Raw genomic sequence first — 21344 nt, 5'->3', positions numbered from 1 at the left:
AAAAAAAAAAATAAAAAATAAAATAAAAAATAAAAAAGGCATATAGGACTATGGGATCAAGATAATCAGATAATCACAAAGTCTACTTTCTGAGACAGGCAACAGAAACTCACTGCAGTATTCCCTGGATGGACGCATGGGAAGACCCCAGGTGAGTGGACCTTAAATCAAGTGACCTGTACAGATAGCTCACGGCCTCCATCATGGCGTGATGGCAGATGTCACCTGACAGCAATTGGCCTGCTGGAGAGAAATGTGGATCACTTAAAAACCTGCTCTTTTTAACTAAAATCAGACATAACATTATAAGGGACTAAGAAAATTGAATCCCCAGACCTGGATAATGACCACTCCTAAGTGTTTAAAAGAAAATATCCAATGAAAGAATCCAAAATAGATGCTAGGGAGCTAGCTTAGTCTGTAAAGAGCTTCCTGTCACACACAAGGACCGCCATAAAAAGCCAGGCGTGACAGCCTGTCCCTGTGACCTCATCATCCCTGGCGCTCACTGACTAGCCGGTCTAGTAGAACCAGTGAGCTCTAGGTTCAGTGAGACCTTGTCTCAAAAAATAAGGGGGGCTGGGAGGTGGTGGTGCACGCCTTTAATCCCTTTAATCCCAGCACTTGGGAGGCAGAGGCAGGAGAATCTCTGAGTTCAAGGCCAGCCTGGTCTACAGAGTGAGTTCCAGGACAACCAGGGCTGTTACATAGAGAAAAAAATAAAAAATAAGGGGGAAAGCGATTGAGGAAAACATCGACATTGACTTCTGACCTACACACAAACATGTACACACATGTCCCACAAACACACACATAAAACTTCAAAAAGACTGAGAAAAACTTAAATACAAAAGAGCCCAAAATGGTTTTTATTCATTATTGGTTTCATCTGAGATCCTCAACCATTTTGTTTCTATTTGAGATCTTCTTGGGAAAACATATTTCTGGGGAGTAAAGCTGTACTGTGGGGTGTGGAAAAGCCATTTTTCTGATACAAGCTCAGATATGGATTGCCAGGGATTGTTTGCACTCAGAGGCGCTCTCGGGGGCCGGCGGTAAATCGCGGTGATTAGCCCGTCTCCACTCTCACATTTGGCAGAGAAAACTCTTTGCTTTGAAAGTTTGACTAAGCCCTTCTTTTCACCCACGGACAACGTCTTGGTGGAATAGTTCTTTTTCCTTGGCGCTTGCTTCCTTGGACCATTCCATATTTGGGTCTTTTCCCCAGCAGACAGAATTGGAATCAAAGTCTTCCTTCCTTTGCCAGGAAAACATTTGGGTTTATCTGACACCGGAGGCGGCACCGGCTCTGCGCTTTTAGCTCCCTGCAGCTTACTTGCATTCATACACATTGCAGTGTTCACCGTGTCCGAACTCTGGGCGCTGCAGAAGTTTAATTTAGACAAGTTTTCCCATAACAAAAAGCCATTCTTAGAACCTTCGGAGTGTAGCTGGCTCATGCCTTGAGGCCAAAACCTCCTGCCCCGGAACCTCTGGATTTCCCTTAGAAGGCTGCAAAAGACCAGAACGTGTCAAGTGCCTGTGTGTTCACACAGAAAATCACAAAGTCTACTTTCTGAGACAGGCAACAGAAACTCACTGCAGTATTCCCTGGATGGACGCATGGGAAGACCCCAGGTGAGTGGACCTTAAATCAAGTGACCTGTACAGATAGCTCACGGCCTCCATCATGGCGTGATGGCAGACGTCACCTGACAGCAGTTGGCCTGCTGGAGAGAAGGAGGGAAAAGGAATATTAGAATTCTTAATTACCAACTTTATACACTTCAAAGAAACCAGAGAGCGTTTATTACACCGTCTGTCATAATACCCCGCCAAAAGCATTTCACCTGCGTCTTGTGTGAAGAAACAGATACAAATGAGAGGATGTTGGGCCTGGAAAGAAGGGGCAGAAGCTGACTTACACTCTTTAGAAATGAAGATGTTGATGTTATGAGAGGATGAAGAGACAGAAAAAGGAAGATGGGACCAGGTGAATGCCTTAAGTTAAAGAGACAGTAAGCACAGCTTGAGCCCCTCAGGAGAGAGCTTGCCCAGCATCAGCATGCACCAGGCCCTGCATTCCATTGTACACACACACACACACACACACACACACACACACACACACACACACACACACACAAAGCATTTGACATTTGCCGTTCTAGACAGTTCTAGAGTAGAAAAACAACTTCCACTGTGGCTTAAAGAGTTTCGTGTTTCTCTTGGGTCAGGTGACACAGGTCACATTTTAAACCATGCACAACATGCTTTCTTGATTACAAATGCACTGTAAAGCTGGTGCCGGAGGGACACTGACCTGACCATGTGACTGATGGGGAGGTGAGGGCTGTGAGCATGGACATACGCCCAGGAGCCTGTGCTCTTTACAAGGCACCTGGCTGTAGCCACCATCTGTCTGTAGTCCAGTAAGAGCTCCGTGCCGCCATTTGCTTTCTTTTCCATTTAGTCTTGCTCACAGTACCCATATACCTGTGGCTCACACGTGAAGGTGTACCCAAGTGTGAAGGAGAAAGCATCTCCCTCCCGTGCCTCTGTAAGCGGTGCCATGGGCTTCCAGTGCACGTCCATTCCTCGCCTCGCGTAGACATGGTCCAGTTCGTGGTAGAACAGCCCAGCCCGGCCCTGACTGCTGCGCTGGCCCCTCACTCTGGACTGTAACGAACTTCATTGACCCCTGCTTGCATTCCGTCTCCCTGCAGCTCTCCTCCCTAAGCCATGCTGCCTGCTGCTTTTTCTGTAAGTTGTTGGGGGGTTATCTGCTTAGCCATCTGCAGCTCTGCCCTTGCTTTTGAGTTTTCCCATGATGCCCTATGATGTTTCCGCTGCCCTCTCAAGATCAGTAGCCTGCCCACTTGAATTACTCAGTTTGTGATGCTGAGTTCCAGGGATTTTTAACTGGCCTCAAAAGGAAAAATGGAGAAACACGCAACATCCCATGGAGCTGGTAAGGTAGGACCCACTGGGAGATGCTCTGGCCACCCACCTCCAGATCCTGCAGACACTGTTCATTCTCCAAGGAGCTCTTGGCTTGGTGACACAGAGGTAAATTTTCACAGGCACAGCTTTGTTGCTTCATGGCCTGACCCCCAGGTCAGGGCCTTCCTCTGGGACCCAAGGCAGACCCATAGCTACAGTTTGGGCCTTGGTGTCCTTTGACACAACCTGGTCCTCTCTTTCTGTCAGCAGGTAAACTTCCAGGATCAGGCATCCTTGCCTTGGCCTAGCCCCAGACCTTTCTCTGGAGCTGGTACCAGCTCTGGGTTAGCTTCATCAGTCCTCTTGACCCAGGGAGAAGACAACCATCCCTGCAAATGTGAATTACTGAGGAATTTCTGGGCCTTCTCCCACAGCCAACTTTTGCTCTGGGTGGGGAGAGAACCGAACACCTAGTTGCTTGTTTCTGCTGGCATTTTTATCTCATTAAATCCTTAGACTAGTCCTATGGGCAGACATTATTATCCCCTTCTGGACAGAAAGAAAATTGAGGCAGTGGTACCCACAAGCTCAGAAAATAGTGCCGCTGGGATTCTCAGTCCCCACGATTGCAGACATAACTCCACAAGCAAGCAAGAGGACACTCTTCTCCAGGTTGCACGTATTCCTTAGGAGAGTCACAATCGTCGTCATCAAGCCGGAGAGATGGCTGGGTGGGGAGAGACACGTGACCCCAAGCTTGGTGACCGAGATGGTGGAGGAGGGGAAGCGGCTCCTGCGAGTTGCCCTCTGACCCCCCCAGACCCGAGGCATATACACACCCACACACAAAAATAAATAAATTACTTTTTCTTTTGGTTTTTCGAGACAGGGTTTTTGTGTGTAGCCCTGGAACTCACTCTGTAAACCAGGCTGGCCTCGAACTCACAGAGATCTGCCTGCCTCTGCCTCCCGAGTGCTGGGATTAAAGACATGGGCCACTACCACCAGGCCAATAAATCGTTTTTTTTAAAATAGTAATATCACTAGGAAGGAATCCACCTGTGTGGTACATCTGGGAGGAGAGCTTACCAGGTCCTTCACTTCCTCTACAAAACCCGGGACACACTAAATGCCTGCAGCTAGTTCTTCTCCACAGCCAGGCTTCTGTTCCCAGCCAGCTAGGTGCCAGCATGATCCAGAGTCAGCCAGGTTCATTACTCTAATTAAGTAATTTGATTAAGTACCAAGTAACAGATGAGACTTGGGATGAAAAGAATTGTTTCCTATGAAAACTAGACCAGATGCTGGCTTTAGAAAGATTCACTCCCATGAGATGCTAAAACAACTCATTGTTTCCAAGTATGAGCAGGCAAGACAACCATAAAGACAGGTCATCAGGTGGCAGGCTCAGCAGATCTGTCACAGAGACTGAAGCACACTTGCCCTCAATCTTCAGAAACCCAAACTAGAATTTGTGGGCCATGTATTTCAAGAAAAAATGACATCCACTTCTAATCCAAAGGTCCACTCTTAAAAGTGGAGACTCTATGAAGCATTTAAAATTTGGGGTTTTTTAATGGTGGACATTTATACCTAAGTCAAAACGAAAATGTAAGGTTTGTCTGGGTTACTAACTTTGGATCAAAGGATCAACTTCAGTCAGCAGAGGGTTCTGGCTGAGGTGAGAATTTTGAAATCAAATGAAGGAAAGAGACTGCCTCTCCCTGCTGAGAGTCACCCGCTGGCACAATTAATTTCCTCCTTCTGAACTTGACCCAGAGGGTTGACATTTCCTCTTAAAGAGAAGCCCAGTGAGAGGGAGGTCGCATTGTGTTCATCTGTCATTTTCCATCCAAAATAAACTGCTCGGTGCAGAGCACTCGGCTTACACAATGGGAAAGGAAAGGCACATTTCTATTCTTTTCTCCCACTCAATGGCGAATTTACAGCATTTTTCAAAGAGCTATGAGATTGCTCCTGCCAGAGAGAGCTCAGCACATAGATCACAGAAGGCCTCACGTCATAGCTGGCAATCCTGCTGAAATCTCTGGGATCTGCAGCCTCATTATGCTGAGGCTTGCACTTGAAACTGGAGCTAGGAAGGCTTAATGAACAAAAGAGATTCCATTTAGTTATAAGTGCCTCACAAAAGTGATCTCAGGTGGAAGATGAAGGACCCACCACCTTCCTACAGATGCAACATTTTAACATTTAAACCTTACTATTATAGTCTCATGCAAAAAAACAAAAAATTGTGATTATAAAATAAACCTTAATTATCAAAACTTACTGGAAGCCCCCTCTTTCATACCCTGTTGAAAACTAAACTGCATTCAACTTGTTCACCTGCTGTCATCATAAAATTAGAAGGAAGATGCCAAGACACTCAAGCTGGCGATTATCATTGTTAATACACAATCTAAAACAATCTGGACCATCAACTAAGGAAAACTGCTTTCAGTGGGGGAAGGAAGGATTTGATTTGTTTCCTTCGGTGTTGTTAGCTAGGAGCAGCACCATCGTCTCAGTGGGATAACCCAGGGCACACTGCGTAAAGGACATACCCTGCTTTATCTATGACCTCATACAGCCAGCATGCTGACAGAGTGAATGCCAAGGCCCCTGCCCCTGGGAATTCTCAGTCTGTTTGAGAAGTCAAAAATGCACACAGTGGGAACAAGAATGATGGGAAAGGGTCCTTGAGCTCTGTGGTGGTGCTGACCCAAAGTCTAATTTAGGACTATTACATTGGTGATCTCAGTGAAAGCTTTGCCAGGGAATGACTCTTCCTAACACTTCCTGCCCTGGCTTCCCAGGAATATGACCCTCAGAGGCTCCTCTCGTGCCCCTCCCCCACTGCTCCTGCACACCAGCCGCAGGGACCTTTTCAGTCCCATCCAGCCTCAATATTCTGTCCTACTCCTGGACTCTGCTTACTGAACAGCTTCTCATCCTGCACCTTCTGCTCCAGCAACACTTCTGGGGTACTTCCCCTGCCTGGCTCATCCAGCAGAGGAAGCCTGGTCCCCTGGTACCCTCGGACTTTCCCGGAATAGTGCTCTCCTGGCTGTAGTTAAGGTGTGATATGTTACTTCAGCATTGTGTCAGCCGGGGTCTCCAAGCAGCACTGCACGATTTAAACAACTGTGTACTTAGCTGTGTGACAGCCTTCTCCCATAGGTGAGCTCAGCGGAAGGCACAGCTGGGCTCGTCTGTCCTGTGCTTTGCTATCTCCCCAGCAATGAAAACAGAGGTGGACATGTGAAAGGCACAGTAAATATTTGTTGAATGAATTATTAATAATAGCCGAACAATTGAAATAACTGCCTGATAAGAATGTAAGAAGTAATTAACATACAAATCCCTTTATTGACCATACTTGCTCTACATTTTCATTTCTCAGGCAGGCTGATCTCAACTAAGGAACTGAGGATGTCCTTGAACTTCAGATTACAAGTGTACCCAGACACGCTGAGTTTGTGCAGGGCTGGGGATGGGACTGGAGCTTAGTGTGCTACACCCCTGGTCCCACGCTTGCTTTTCCAAAGACAGAAGGGGAATCAGAATTAGCTAGGGTTTTTCCTCCCTCCTGTGTGAGCCTGCTCCACAAATGCAATGCTGGCAAAGAGAAACCAAGTATCTTCCTGTTAGAAAAAGGTACAGACAATAATAGCGATAATAATAACAAACATACAAATACTTAACTTTAGTTAGTAAGGAACTATGTTAAATATTAAGTAACGCTTATTAAAAGAATACAAAATGTGTAGGAAGATTTAAAAAAGGCAAGGGGCTGGGCAGTGGTGGTGCACGCCTTTAATCCCAGCACTCGGGAGGCAGAGCCAGGCGGATCTCTGTGAGTTCGAGGCCAGCCTGGTCTCCAAAGTGAGTTCCAGGAAAGGTGCAAAGCTACACAGAGAAACCCTGTCTTGAAAACAAACAAACAAACGAACAAAAAGGCAAGGGTTAAGTCATATAAGATGGACAGGGACTTCGTCCCTAGGACATTGTTGGACAATCCTATAAAAAAGACCAAATGAGATTATATTTCTCTTTTAAATTGTCAATTAGATGCTGGTATCTGGTGGTGACACCTGGGTTTCACTCAAGTTTGGTCCACATTGTCCCCCACTGGACATGCAGCTGGTTCCTGGACAGGGGCCTCACCATACTGTCCTCTCCACTGGACACACAGCTGGGACCTGGGCACAGGCATCAGCACACTGTCCTCTCCACTGGACACATGGCTGGGACCTGGACAGAGATATCAGCACACTGTCCCTCACTGGACACACAGCTGGGACCTGGGCAGAGACATCAGCATACTGTCCCTCACTGGACACACAGCTGGGACCTGGGCAGAGACATCAGCATACTGTCCCTCACTGGACACACAGCTGGGACCTGGGCAGAGACATCAGCATACTGTCCCTCACTGGACACACAGCTGGGACCTGGGCAGAGACATCAGCATACTGTCCCTCACTGGACACACAGCTGGGACCTGGAGAGAGACATCAGCACACTGTCCCTCACTGGACACACAGCTGGGACCTGGAGAGAGTCATCAGCAACACTGTCCTCTCCACTGGACACACAGCTGGGACCTGGGCACAGGCATCAGCACACTGTCCTCTCCACTGGACACACAGCTGGTTCCTGGGCACAGGCATCAGCTGCTGCTAAGGCACCGCCTAGGACAGTCACTTGAACTGACCTCTCCTACCAAGTTTCCTGTTGTTTGCTCCTTACACAGAAGTCTTTTAACAAGCATCTGATTTCACATTTAAACTTTGATCTGTAAACACAACTCACATTGATCAAGACACAGAGGAAATCATTTCCCTGACTTGCCCTTCTACAGGGTTTTTGTACCAAGGTTCTGGTACACAGTCCAGCCAGCTGCACACTTATGCTGCACCTTATTAAACAGGACTTATGGTAATCACAGTGTCAAAGGATTTTCCTCATTAGCTTTGTCTCTATTTATTTATTTATTTATTTATTTACTTACTTACTTACTTATTTTTTTATTTTTTATTTTTATTTTTTATTTTATTTATTTATTTATTTAGTTAGTTAGTTAGTTAGTTAGTTAGTTAGTTTTTCGAGACAGGGTTTCTCTGTGTAGCTTTGCGCCTTTCCTGGATCTCGCTCTGTAGACCAGGCTGGCCTTGAACTCACAGAGATCTGCCTGGCTCTGCCTCCCGAGTGCTGGGACTAAAGGCGTGCACCACCACTGCCCGGCTAGCTTTGTCTCTTAATGTTCCCCACAAGGTTCACTCAGGAGATCCGATGGTCGACCTCTGAACTTACACTGGCTAAGAAAAGCGTCTCAAGCTCTTAAGCCACCGATCTTGCCTGTACCTGTGGCAAAGCTGCGGAGAGTTCTTCGGACAGTTTCTGGCCTATCCTTCTCCTCTCATAAGGGCAAAACTGCCCTGACTGCTTCTTAACGCCCAGGAGGAGTCACAGCACAACTAACAGCCTCGTTCTGTGTGACACAGAGGCGACCTGGCCCACACAGCATGCTCCAAGGACGGGTGCTGTCCTCACAGGGCTCCCTTGTGCCCTGAATCTCTGCCATCAGGTTTTGTGACAGCCCCTGAAATCATCCCTCTCCCAAGGCACTCTACCTCATCACTCCTTTTGTAGCTCAAAACATCTAGTCTGTGCCCTAAAACTCCTAACAGCTTTTAGGGGAACCTCTGAGAAGGGGGAGGAAGAAAGAGGAGTTAGAATCACTGATGGGCAGAGAGACAGGAAAGGAGCCAAAACTAGGCAAAGGATGGCGAAGTTCCAAGATGGCTGGCTTCTTCCTCCTCCTCCTCACCTAAGACAAAAGCCTGGTAGCTTAAAAAAAAATCCTTATTACCCTGTTCTTCTACCAGCAGGGCCCCTCCGGGGGAAGTGGCTACTCTACACTACACAAGTTCCGGGCCAGACCAGAACATGTTACACAATGATTGGGGATCAATCGGTCAGCCTGTCTTTCTTCGAACTGAACAAGCCTAAATTAGGGGAGGAATGCTGTGGAATAATGCTTTTGCACACTGGTTTAATAAAACACTGATTGGCCAGTAGCCAGGCAGGAAGTATAAGTGGAATAAGCAGACAAGAAGAATTCTGGGAAGAGAAAGGCTGAGTCAGAAGACACCAGCCCACAATCCAGGGAGCAGCATCTAATGGCACACAGGTAAAGCCACAGAAAAGGTGGTGACATATGGATTAACAGAAATGGGCTGAGTTTAAGTGTAAGAGCTCGTCAGTGGTAGGCCTGAGCTAATGGCCAAGCAGTTTTAATTAATATAAGTCTCTATGTGTTTACTTGGGTCCAAGCAGCTGCAGGACTGGCAGGTGAGAGAGATTTGTCCTGACCATGGGCCAGGTGGGACACAGGAAAAGTTCAGCTACAGAGGAAGACCCTTCAGAGACATTAAAAATGTTGCCCAGCCCTGAGAGAGGCCCTCTGCTTTGCTATATGTCCCTGGGTGCCTGCCATAGGTGTGTGTTCCCCCACCCCCAATAGAAGCCTCTCTTCAATCACTGGGAGAAAGAAAAAGAAGTTGGATCACAGCACATTGAACACAGGCTGCAAACCTGAGCCATTTTGTATAGACTTATTTCAGGAGTCATAAAACTCTGCCCTTGACACTGTTACAGATGCCAACTTTCTGAAGTAAATGGATGTCAGTTGCTTCCTCTGTAAGCTAGAGACCCAAACTGTCACAGAACAGACTGTGTGGAGAAATTAGAGTAGACATACCAATTCCTTTTCCAAATATTTTCTCTATTTTTTTGCATCTGCATTTTCTGTTCTTAGATAAAAACACTTCACAAACCTCAGCCTGGAAGGCTTTATAGAAAATAGACAAAAAACTGTTTGTTCATGCACATACACATACACCCCTAAATCCATCCACTGGAAACATTCTTTTGCTGCTCAGACAGATATTTTTGGCTTTTTTTTTTTTTTTTTTTTTTTTTTTTTTTTTTTTTTTGCCTCTCTTCAACAAGTGACCAAGCTGATGCAATCATTTTTTACTGAGAAAAAAAAAAACCACAAAGAATGAAAAATGGCACGGGAAATAATCTTTTTCTTTGCAGGGTTAGAGACAGAAGGTGGGTTCTTCTGTAGGCAAGGACTACAACCCTAGCCTCTGGGTTTCACTCGCTTTTTGTTTTTGAGACAAGCTCTCACAATATAGTTTACACTGTCCATGAACTCTCAGTCCTCCTGTTCCCTTCTGGAAAATGCTTGGGATTACAGGAGTGCACACCATTCCCAGCTGGGATTACAGGGGTGCACCATCGTCCCCAGCTGGGATTACAGGGGTGCACCACCATCCCTGGCCAGGATTACAGGGATGCACCATCGTCCCCGGCTGGGATTACAGGGGTGCACCACCGTCCCCGACCGGGATTACAGGGGTGCACACCATCCCCGGCGGGAGAAGAACATCAAAAGATCTATGAATGAAAGGGAAATGGACTACAACAAAACCTGAAGGTGCTGGGCCAGTGGACGGCTTGGTGGGTGTGGTGTTTGAATGAGAATGGCCCCCACAGGCTCAAATACGTGAAGGCCTGGCCCCAGTTCTTGGAGCTGTCTGGAAGAGTCAGGAGATGTGTCATTGGGGGTGGGCTTTGAGATGTCAAAAGCCCACACCAGGCCCACTCTCTCTCTCTCTGTGATGTGAGCTCTTAGCTGCAGCTCCTGTGCCACGCCCCCTCATCCGCTGCCATGCTTCCCACCATGCTGGTGGTGGACTCGCCCTCTGAAACCGTAAGCCTCCAATCAAATGCCTCCTTTTGTAAACTTCCCCGGTCTCTTTGAAGCAATAGGAAAATAGCGACGCTGGTGAGTAAAGGCACTTGCCTCCACGTCTGAATTCAGTCCTCTGAACCCACATGATGGAAGGAGAGAATAACTCCTGCAGTTTGGACTCTGACCTCTACGTGCATGCATGCATGCACCTGTGTGTGTGTGTGTGTGTGTGTGTGTGCGCGCGCACACACACAAAATAAATGTAATTTTAAAAAAGCAAGTATATAGAGCAGGAGTTGCTTCAATGAAGCCATCTTTTAAAATAAGCCAAGCATGCAGACGAAGCAGGGAAACGCTGCCCTTTCATGAACAGATGGGAGCAATTACCTAGTTTACACAAGGTATCGCTGAGGCTGATGCTCAGCTGCTTCCTGACTAGCTTGCAGGTGGCCACAGTGTCTGAATTCTCCTTGATTTTTATTACTTGTTTATAATATTCAGTTACTTGCTTCTTTTGCGATCTGGAAAACAGAAATTCAATTAAAACTTTGCATTGAAGAAACATGGCATACATTCATTCAACAAACATTCTCTGAATGCTGGCCTTAGGATGGGGAGCAAAGGAGAGTACGTGAATGTCAGACTCTCACAGTTTAGAGGGTGGAAAATGAAGCCAGATCCACGGATGTAACAGTGTGTGCCATATATATATATACAGAGTCTCAGGCATCAAAGCTCCATATATAGCAAGGATGACCTTGAACACCTGCCTCCTATCCTGGGCTCTGGGACTGTAGGCATGCACCATTCCACAGAGTGGAGATTTGCTGGGGATTGAACCAAAGCCTTAGCCCGTGTTAGGCAGGCATTCTCCCAACTTAGCCTCATCCTCAGCCCCTGTTGTTGTTGTATTATACTATTGTTATTATTGTAATTATTATTATTACTGTTATTATTGCAGTGCTGGGTATCAAAGCCAGGGCCTCTGTGGTAGTTTGAATGAGAATGGCCCCATAGGTTCATATGTCTGAATACTTGGTCCCCAGCTGGCAGAACTGTTTGAGAAGGATTAGGAGGTGTGGCCTTTCTGGAGGAGGTGCGGCCTTGCTGGAGGAGGTGTGGCCTTGCTGGAGGAGGTGTGGCCTTGCTGGAGGAGGTGTGGCCTTGCTGGAGGAGGTGTGGCCTTGCTGGAGGAGGTGTGTCACTGAGGGCGGCTTTGAGGTTTCAAAACGCTGGCACCATTCTCCTACTCTCGGACTGAGATGTGAGCTGTCAACTGTTCCCACTGCTATGCCACCGTGGACTCCGCCCTCTGGAACCCTAAGCCCAACTAAAGACTTTCTTCTACACATTGCCTTGGCCATGCTGTTCTGTCACAGCAATCATCCTCAACCCTTTGAACATGAGCTATACCCAGGGCTTTGGGCTGTAACGTTGAAAAGCCTTCCAGAGGGTGGTAGGCTCACACTGACTGCGCCTGGGTGGACGCTGGAGGCCGCACTGAAGCGGCCACAGGGGGCAGTCAGACCTGAGCCAAGCCCTCTGATGTGTGCTGCCGCTTACCTCACCAAACTCAAGACGGTAGGTAAGCTCCTGTCCAGCCTCAGTCACTCGGCAATAGAAAGGAAGCCGGAGTCCAGCAGTGGGACACAGCCAGCACCTCCCCTGATCGGTCAGAAAGGACACCCACCGTGGGCTGATTTAAACTCAGGGACTACAGATTACTGCTAGGCCTCAGAGAAACCCAGCACAAATGGCTAAAGGGCCTATTAACGTATCAAAGCAGACTCTAGCCGCCAGCTTCTCCCAACCCAGCATTGCAAGTACAGTCCTGGCTCCTCCGCTCTCACCCCGCCCCTACCCTACACCTCCCCAGCACCTGAGCTTCCCTTCCCTTCCCCAGCTCCTCTTCCTTGTGTAGCCTCAGCCTTTTTGACTATGTGCTCTCCTGGATTCTATCTTGGTCTGCCATTTTTGGCTCCTGGTCCTCTCTCTTGTTTTCTCTCCTCTTTTCTTCCTCTCTCAACACCCCTCCACCACCACCCACCACCACCACCCCGCCCCGCGCCCCCAGCCTGATTCAGTCAGCCGGCCATGTTCAGGAAGGACTCTTCCAGATGCCTCTGGCTGTTCTCTCCCTCATATCTACAATAAAACCTCCTCAACCGTACCTAGGAGCGGCCATGTCCTCATTTTCAGTTACCTCGTCTACTGACGAGAGAGGAGGGAAATGATCTTAGAGAAAGTGGAAGACTGGGGTGGGAAAAGGACACCAGGACACAGGAGGGGAGGAGAGGGCAACTCCGAACCCAAGACACAGTAACTTCACAACTGAACGAGCATCCCTGGATGTTCAGTCAGCTGGCTCCCCTATGAAAGAGCAATGCTGAGCCCAGGAAGTCTGCCATTGGCTCTCGGGCTTCACAAAGAAACTCCCTCCACACTAGCCTGCAGCAGGAAAAACAGTTGGATCTGGCCACGCTCACAGCAGGGTCCCGTGATCTCTACTACCCTCTTCTACGCCTGGATATGTGAGGAGCTGAGGACAGAGCCACATCTCAAAGGCTGATCGAGGCAGGAGCTGGGGGGGGGGGGCAGCAGGTGAGTATGACCTAAGGCATGGCTGACTTTGGCCTTGATCACACAGACCCACAGAAGAGCAGCCAGGGCCTAGGCCTGCACAGAAGCCCTAAGCAAAGCATGCCCAGTCACAAGTCCTGTCAGGAACACTGGGGAACACTCACAGTGAGCGCACTGGAACCCCTGTGTCCTTACCTGCTGCCAGAGCTGCCTCTCTGTGGGCCCAGAGTTTTCAGAATGCCTTGTAGCAGGTCCCCTGACAAACACGGCAGAGCCCCCAGGAAGGGCACACCCCCTCTAGAGACAAAGGAGCAAGATGCCCCTGATAGGTCAGTGCACATCCCAGACACCAGAGAAATGGGAGAGGGACCCATTTCTTGAAATAGTCCATAGAAACTTACTTTTCATTATCTTCTAGTAAAAAAAATAGCAAATCCGCTAAAAATTCCATAATTTCTCCAACTAGTATGTTTTTATCACCAAATAGACGTCTTCTGATGTGTAAACACTCTTGAAACTTCAGTCTTGCAACAGGCACATTTCCAGCAGCCAACCTGAGAACGAAACACAGGCCTGTGGCTTACCAGGCATGGAGAATGCTTACAGTAAATGGTCTACATTCACTGGGCTAGCAACAATTCTCAGCCATTTTATGAAAATCCTTTCTCTTATATGGATATCTATCCAGAAAGATATGTGTAAATGGGGGAATCAAGAACCTCAAAAACACTCAGAAGTAGGTGTCTGTGTGTGTGAGCACACGTGTACACGTGCATGAGCACACGCACCCCGTTTAGGAGGGGGCAGTGCTAGGGATCCAACCCCAAACCTTATACATGCTAGTACTTGCTCTAGCACTGAGCTACATCTGCCTGTCCTCAGAAATATCTTTATAAAGAAACCAGAATAGCCAGGCATAGTGGAACATGCCTATAATCCCAGCATTTGAGAGGCTAAGACAGGAGGATCGTTGAGTTCAAGGCCAGCCTAGGCTACATAGTGTATTTCAGGCCACCCTGGGCTATCTGGCAAGATTTTTTACTCAAAAAAAAAATTTCCAAATAAGGAAGAAACTAGAACACTTCTCAACCTCAGCACTACAATGTTGCAGGATATTTGTACACTGTGTAAAGATGGATTGCTGTGATTGGTGTAATAAAAAGCTGAATGGCCAATAGCTAGGCAGGAGGTATAGGCAGGACTTCCAGGGACAGAGAGAAGTCTGGAAAGAGAAAGGACACCAGGAGATGCAGAGCAAGCAGGATGTAGAGGAGGAGAGGTGACAGCCACAAGCCACATGGCAGAGCGTAGATGAATAGAAATGGGATAAGTTATAAGAGCTAGTTAGGGGGCTGGAGAGATGGCTCAGCAGTAAAGAGCACTGGCAGCTCTTCTAGAGGTCCTGAGTTCAATTCCCAGCAACCACATGGTGGCTCACAACCATCTGTAATGAGATCTGGCGCCCTCTTCTGGGGTGTAGGAATATATGCAGAAGAACATTGCATACATAATAAAAAAATAAATCTTCAAAAAAAAAAAAAAGAACTAGTTAGAAACAGGCCTAAGCGATAAGTCAAGCTTTCATAATTAATAAGAAGTCTCCATGTCAATATTTGGGAGCTGGTGGGACAGAGAAAGACTTGTTACACTATACGTTTCTTTGGGGAGGGTAATTTCATGTAGATCTGCCCTACACATTGTAGGCAGCATTCCTGGCCTCCGCCTCTAGATGGCAATAAAAATCTTCCTGCCAGTGATGTTAACCAGAAAGCAGTACAGATATTGCCCAAAGTGCCTTGAGAAGAGCCCCAGACCAGCCATGGCGGAGGCCTGCTATGCTGGAAGACAAACATGCCAATGTTCAGCGTTCAACCAAATTTGATGTGGTAGCAGGTACCGATCAAATATAAATATAAATATGTATTGTTGAGACAGGGTCTCATGTTAGCTTAAATTGACTTTGAACTTCCTATGAAGCTGAGGACAACCTTGAATTCCTCATCCCTTCCCCCGCTCTGCCTCCCAAGTGCAGGGATTACAGGCATGCATCATTGTGCCCAACTTACGCTGTTGTGGGGAATGAACCTGGGACTTCATGTACACGAGCCAAGCGCTCTACCAATTGAGCTGCATCCTCAGACCCCTAGCATATTAATAAAGAGAATAGCAGCTAATACAGAAAGCAGGAAGAACAAAGAAAAACATCATGCTTACATGAGAACACCTTCAGTATATTTCATGGTAGCTTGATCGCGGGGGCTATCAGTCACTAACTTGGAGATTTCAGTAGCATAATCCAAAATGTGGCTTTCTTTTAAGAATTTCTCAGATGCTGACTTTACCAGGTTATTCATCACTTTGACTACAGGACATAAATGTTGGCAAAGAATATAATGCTTAAGGTTTTGTTTATCCACAGAAGAGTCAACATGTCAACAGGCCTAGCATTTCATACCATTTCTTCATCATGCCAAGAACCAGGGTCCTTCTGGACAAATCAATCACTGACCTACACATACTAGGGTCTGTTTCCATACAAAGTGTCTGTACGCATGCAGCAGTCAAAGGTCCAAGGAACAAAGACAATAGTTTGAACCCGAAGATTAAATCTGTTTTAGGGTGATATAGGTGCAGATGAGTGTGGAAATACAAGACACACACACACTGAGAGAGAGAGAGAGAGAGAGAGAGAGAGAGAGAGAGAGAGAGAGAGAGAGAGAGAGAGCATGAGAAGTCAGAGGATCCTTTAAGTTTCATTCCTCAGGTACCACACACACTTTTTTGTTTGTTTTTTTGTGACAGGGTCTCTCTTTGGCCTCGGACTCACTAACAGGTGAGGCTGGCTGCCCAGAGAGCCTTGGGGATTCAGCCATCTCTGCTTCTTCAGCACCGGGGTCACAAGCATGTGCCACCGTGTCCACCTTTTTACATGGGTTCTGCCTTGGCCTCCTACGTGCTGGGATAGAGAGATGCACCTTCACGGTTGACAGTGGGTAGTTTTCTTTGGCATCACCCGGCCCTCCCCCTCCCTGGGGTTGCTCTCTGAACTGCGAGGAGCGGAGTGGCCTCCGTGGGTGTCGCCTACCTTTCTGCTTCATTAATTCCTGGCTGGTTTTCAAGTCACTGAGCGTAAACCGCAGCAGATTTGACCACGCTTTCTGAAAATACGTGAGTCCTTTCTCAGTCATCCCGATTTCAAGATACAGTTCTCCAATGGCATTCTGGGCTTTGAGGAGCATTTCTGTCATGGATGGGCTCTATACACAACGACAAAGGGAACCAACCCTGAAAACAGAGACTCTGACAGCAACAGCTACAGCACCCATCACATCACTTCTCAGGGAGATTTAAACATTTATCAGATGAACTGCTATGATGAAATCTGTAGTAGCAGACTCGTAAAAAATAAGAATTCATTTTGGACGTTTCACAGATTATTAGTTAATGGTAACATGCCAATGCCTCCCTTATGTGTGTCAAGTACTCCAGGAAAAGGTGATCCAGGTGATCCTGCATGCATGAGTGGCTGGGAATGCTGCTTGAATTCAGTGGGACCAGAGAGCTCATTGCTTCATATCTGACACCTTTGTAATGTAAATTCTGCTTACTACCGTAAGGAAGAAGATGTCACGGCCCATTATAGATTGAGATATGCTCAGAACTCCTCAGTCACAGTTAAGCAGGAGGCCTGGCTAGGCCCCTCTCCCCATCTTGTCTCGGAATTCGAAAGCTTGGAAAGTTACCGGTGTCCTCACTACGTGACTAAGCCCATGAGAAAAGGAGGCAAGCTCCAAATGATTCATTAGATGAGACTGTGTGCCCTAAACCAAGGAGATGAACTGAGAAAGGACGCAAGCCCAGAGGACAGTATGCCATATATGTGCAGGTGCCCATGGAGGCAGAAAAGCGTGTCGGATCCCCTGGAGCTAGAGTTACAGGTGGCTGTGAGCCACAAGACATGGGTGCTGGGAACCAAACCCCAGTTCCCTGAAAGAGCAGCAAGCACTCTTAAACCCTAAGCCTTTTCTCCAGCACCTCCATTTAAAAGGTAAATTTATTGTCAGGCACAGTGGCGCACGCCGCTATTCCCAGCACTTGGGAGGCAGAGACAGGCGGATCTCTGCAAATCCAAGGCTGGTCTGGTCTACAGAGTGAGTTCCAGGACAGCCAGGACTACACAGAGAGAGACCTTGTCTCAAAAAACAACACCCCCCAAAAAAACTATATTACATTTTTTGTGTCTGCATCGTGTGTGTGTGTGTGTGTGTGTGTGTGTGTGTGTGTGTGTGTGTGTATACATGTGTGCACACCATGATGTACATGGGTGGCCAGAGGACAGCTTGCATTACAGGAGGCAGTTCTCTATTGTGAAAGATTAGTTATAGATGTGTTACACTCGTTTGTGCTATGGAATATTTGTCTAATGAAGCAAAGATGTGTTGCATTCTTTATGTTGCATATGTTTAACTCGGTTACTTTGCCTGTCTAAATTCCCTGATTGGTCTAATAAAGAGCTAAATAGCCAATAGCAAGGCAGGAGAAAGGATAGGCAGAGCTGGCAGGCAGAGAAAATAAACAGGAGGAGAAATCTGGGAGGAGAGGACTAGGAGCAAGAAAAGAAGGGGCCATCCACACAGCCACAGAGCCAGCCACAGAATAAGAAAGAGAGAAAAGATATACAGAAACTAAGAAAGGTAAAAGCCCAGAGGCAAAAGGTAGATGGTATAATTTAAGTTATGAAAAGCTGACTAGAAACAAATCAAGCTAAGGCCAGGCATTCATAAGAAAGAATAAGACTCCATGTGTTTATTTGGGAACTAGGTGGTGGACCCTCAAAGAGCCAAAAGAGTAAAAAGAGTTAAAAATAAAAACTCAATGTGGGGCTATCTATCCATAGGGCCCGAGAAAGCTCAAAGTTTAAAAAAACAAAACCAAACATGGACACAGCTCCCTTAAGAAGCTCTGCCGTAAGCAGAGCACTTGGACAGTCTTGTTCACACTCAAGAGAAACAAAAACCTAAGTAAAAACCCTGCCACAGTGCAGGACACGGGCACTCCAGTGCTGGGGGTTGAATGCGGCTCCAGGTCAAACAAATCTCTGACTGGACCTCAAGCTTCAGGCTTGGATCTCACCGGTGAGAAGCAGGTGGAGCCAATCAATAGAGCCATGTAGAGGACCCAGCTGTAGTTTTAGCAGTTTAAAGTTTGCTCACACGGTCAAAAAAGACTAGAGATATGCAGTAAAGACAGATCCAGACAGAAAAAAACCTCTAAACAGTTACAGTGTGCTTTACAATGTGCGTAGGCTTAAGAAAGAAAGAAAATGGGTATGGACAGTCGTAGAAAGAAAGAAATAGCTTAAAAATAATGAAGTCTTTAAAGAGAGAAATAAAATTAAAAAAAAATAAAGAAGAAGAAGCCACATAGAGATGGGAAATACACAGCGAGTCTGAGTCCTGTATGTTGCTGTGTTGATCCTGGAATTTTTTGATTGTTGATAAGCAAACAACAGCTGCTCAGGGATTGAAAGAGGAACTGCTGAAATAAAGCAGCCAATATGCTTAAGAATGCCTTAACTTCAAAATGGAAGTCAAAAAACATATTTGTAAAATGGAATTTAAAAGATGCATTGCTGCCAGGCAGTGGTGGCGCACACCTTTAATCCCAGCACTCGGGAGGCAGAGGCAGACAGATCTCTGTGAGTTTGAGGCAAGCCTGGGCTAGAGAGTGAGCTCCAGGAAAGATGCAAAGCTACACAGAGAAACCCTGTCTCGAAAAACCAAAAAAAAAAAAAAAAAAATGCATTTCTTTGGAGAAGAGGTTTTGCTTTTGTTCCCACATGAGATGAAAGGCTGTGGATTCCTTCAGGATTGATATGGATCAGGTTTGATCAGGGGAGACCTCCTGAATCTTGATAGGTGATATCTATCAACAAAGGTTATAGCTGGTCTTCCCAGGACTTGGCCATTACCTCAATTTTTCTCAGGGACCCCTAAAGATGCCTTTGCCCATAGACAACAGGAAGCAGTCTGGAGAGCATGATGCCCACATTCCCAAGAGATAGGGTGGGTAGTATTTAGTTATTTGGTGGGTTCTGGATGTTTGATATCATTTAGGAGAATATAGAAATATAGGATAAAAAGACAGCTATTAATTTCAGATATTTTTACATTGGCATGGATTTTGGTATATTGATACAAATTGAAAGTTATTTTTGTTTTGCTGTATATATGTTTCTACTTTTGTTTGGGGTTTTGTACTTAAGCAGCTCATTTAAGATACGATGTATAATTAAGAAATGAGGTTAGTAGTTAATCTATAATAAACTTGTAGTCACATCAGGTATGTTTTCAAGGTTAAACAGGTATATTTTAGACAGATAGATGATTTTCAAACACTTCAAACACCTACAGAATATGGCATTTAAAATGTTTTGTTAAGATGGGGCTTTTCATGACAATGAGACACATCTTCTCCTGGCATGACCAATTTACTTCATAAAAGGATGATGGGCATCAAAGAAACTCCATATGAAGTTTGCTTTCAATGTGGCAAGGCTAGCCATTTGGGCAAGAAAGTGCTTTTCCTTGACTGCTGACAGTATGCTGTATAAACTTGATGTGCAAGACCCACAGGAAAGTGACTGCTAAACTTTGCCAAAACAAGGCAGGACAGTCCTTCAAAATTCCTACTTCATAGAAGAGTCTGCCAGAGACTCTGGGCTTGTAGGCCCAGATGGATGCCACAATGTTGCAGAGGAACTTATGGTGACTGTCCAGGCAGCCAGAAGTCTCTGTTATTAGGTAATATTACATCCTTTTGGGGTCTTTGATGGAGTTAAAGGCTAAATAGTTAGAGTTATAGTTTTCCTTAGTTATGATAGAAAGTAAAATAAGTATAAAACTTTGGAATGACTAAGATAAGATAATGAAGTATTTTCTCTGAATTTGCTAAATACAAATGGACCTAATATTGTAAATGTAATTCTTACTTGATAACCATTTTTGTTGTATATAGTTTTACTATGCTAAAGTTAAAACCTTTCATTTTTATTTAGACAGAAAGGGGGAAATGTGGAAGATTAGTTCTAGATATGTTGCATAGAACTTATATATGCTGCAGAATATTTATTTAATGATGCAAAGATGTGTTGCATTCGTTTAATTCTGTGAAACTATGTAACTTTGACTGTCTAAAACACCTGATTGGTCTAATAAAGAGCTAGATGTCCAATAGCAAGGCAGGAGAAGGGCAGGCAAGACTGGCAGGCAGAGAGAATAAAAAAAATTGGAGGAGAAATCTAGGAAGAAGAGATCGAGGAGCAAGAAAAAAAGGGGCCATCCACACAGCCACAGAGCCAGACACAGAATAGGAAGGAAAGAAAAGATATACAGAAATAGAGAAAGATAAAAGCCCAGAAGCAAAGGATAGACAGGATAATTTAAGTTAAGAAAAGCTGATTAGAAACAAGCCAAGCTAAGGCCAAGCTTTCATAAGAAAGAATAAGACTCCATGTGTTTATTTGAGAGCTTAGTGGTGGACCCTCAAAGAGCCAAAAGAGTACAAACAAACAAATAACAAACAACAACAGCAACAACAACAACCCTACAGTGTTCCCCTTCCATCATATGAGTCCCAGGAAATGAACTCAAGTCAGTAGGCGTGGCTGCAAGAGCCTTTACCCACTGAGCCATCTCACCGGCCACAACCTCTTCTTCAAATTTCACATTAACAGTGTTTTCACAGACTGGAGAGATGGCTCAGAGGTTAAGAGCACCGGCAGCTTCCAGAGGTCCTGAGCTCAGTTGCTGGCAACCACGTGGTAGCTTACAATCATCCACTATGAGATCTGGTGCCTCCTCTGGCGTGCAAGCATACATGCAGGTAGAGCACTATATACACAATAAGTAAATAATTTTTTTTTCCGAGACAAGGTTTCTCCGTGTAGTTTTGGTGCCTATCCTGGGTCTTGCTCTGTAGCCCAGGCTGGCCTCGAACTCACAGAGATCCGCCTGGCTCTGCCTCCCGAGTGCTGTGATTGAAGGCGTGCGCC

At 46.1% G+C, this 21344-nt stretch overlaps 1 protein-coding gene across 3 annotated transcripts in view; it reads right to left on the bottom strand.

The window, feature by feature from the left end:
* Positions 1 to 841: 841 nt before the first annotated feature.
* Positions 842 to 21344, bottom strand: part of LOC102926303 (tetratricopeptide repeat protein 41-like) — a 61248-nt gene continuing 40745 nt past the window's right edge. For all 3 annotated transcript variants that reach the window (XM_042263384.2, XM_076554558.1, XM_076554557.1), the window contains exons 11-16: positions 16377 to 16548; positions 15506 to 15653; positions 13693 to 13845; positions 11099 to 11232; positions 1601 to 1730; positions 842 to 1512 (exon numbers count right to left, since the gene is read on the bottom strand). In XM_042263384.2, coding sequence (XP_042119318.1) covers positions 870 to 1512; positions 1601 to 1730; positions 11099 to 11232; positions 13693 to 13845; positions 15506 to 15653; positions 16377 to 16548 — 1380 coding nt within the window. In that variant the 3' untranslated portion in view covers positions 842 to 869. The remainder of the gene's footprint in view (positions 1513 to 1600; positions 1731 to 11098; positions 11233 to 13692; positions 13846 to 15505; positions 15654 to 16376; positions 16549 to 21344) is intronic.

The sequence above is a fragment of the Peromyscus maniculatus genome, chromosome 18 (assembly GCF_049852395.1).
Source record: "Peromyscus maniculatus bairdii isolate BWxNUB_F1_BW_parent chromosome 18, HU_Pman_BW_mat_3.1, whole genome shotgun sequence".
NCBI classification, from domain to species: Eukaryota; Metazoa; Chordata; class Mammalia; order Rodentia; family Cricetidae; genus Peromyscus; species Peromyscus maniculatus.
The sequence above is the reverse complement of the archived record's forward strand: the minus strand, read 5'-3'. Positions and strand labels throughout refer to the sequence as shown.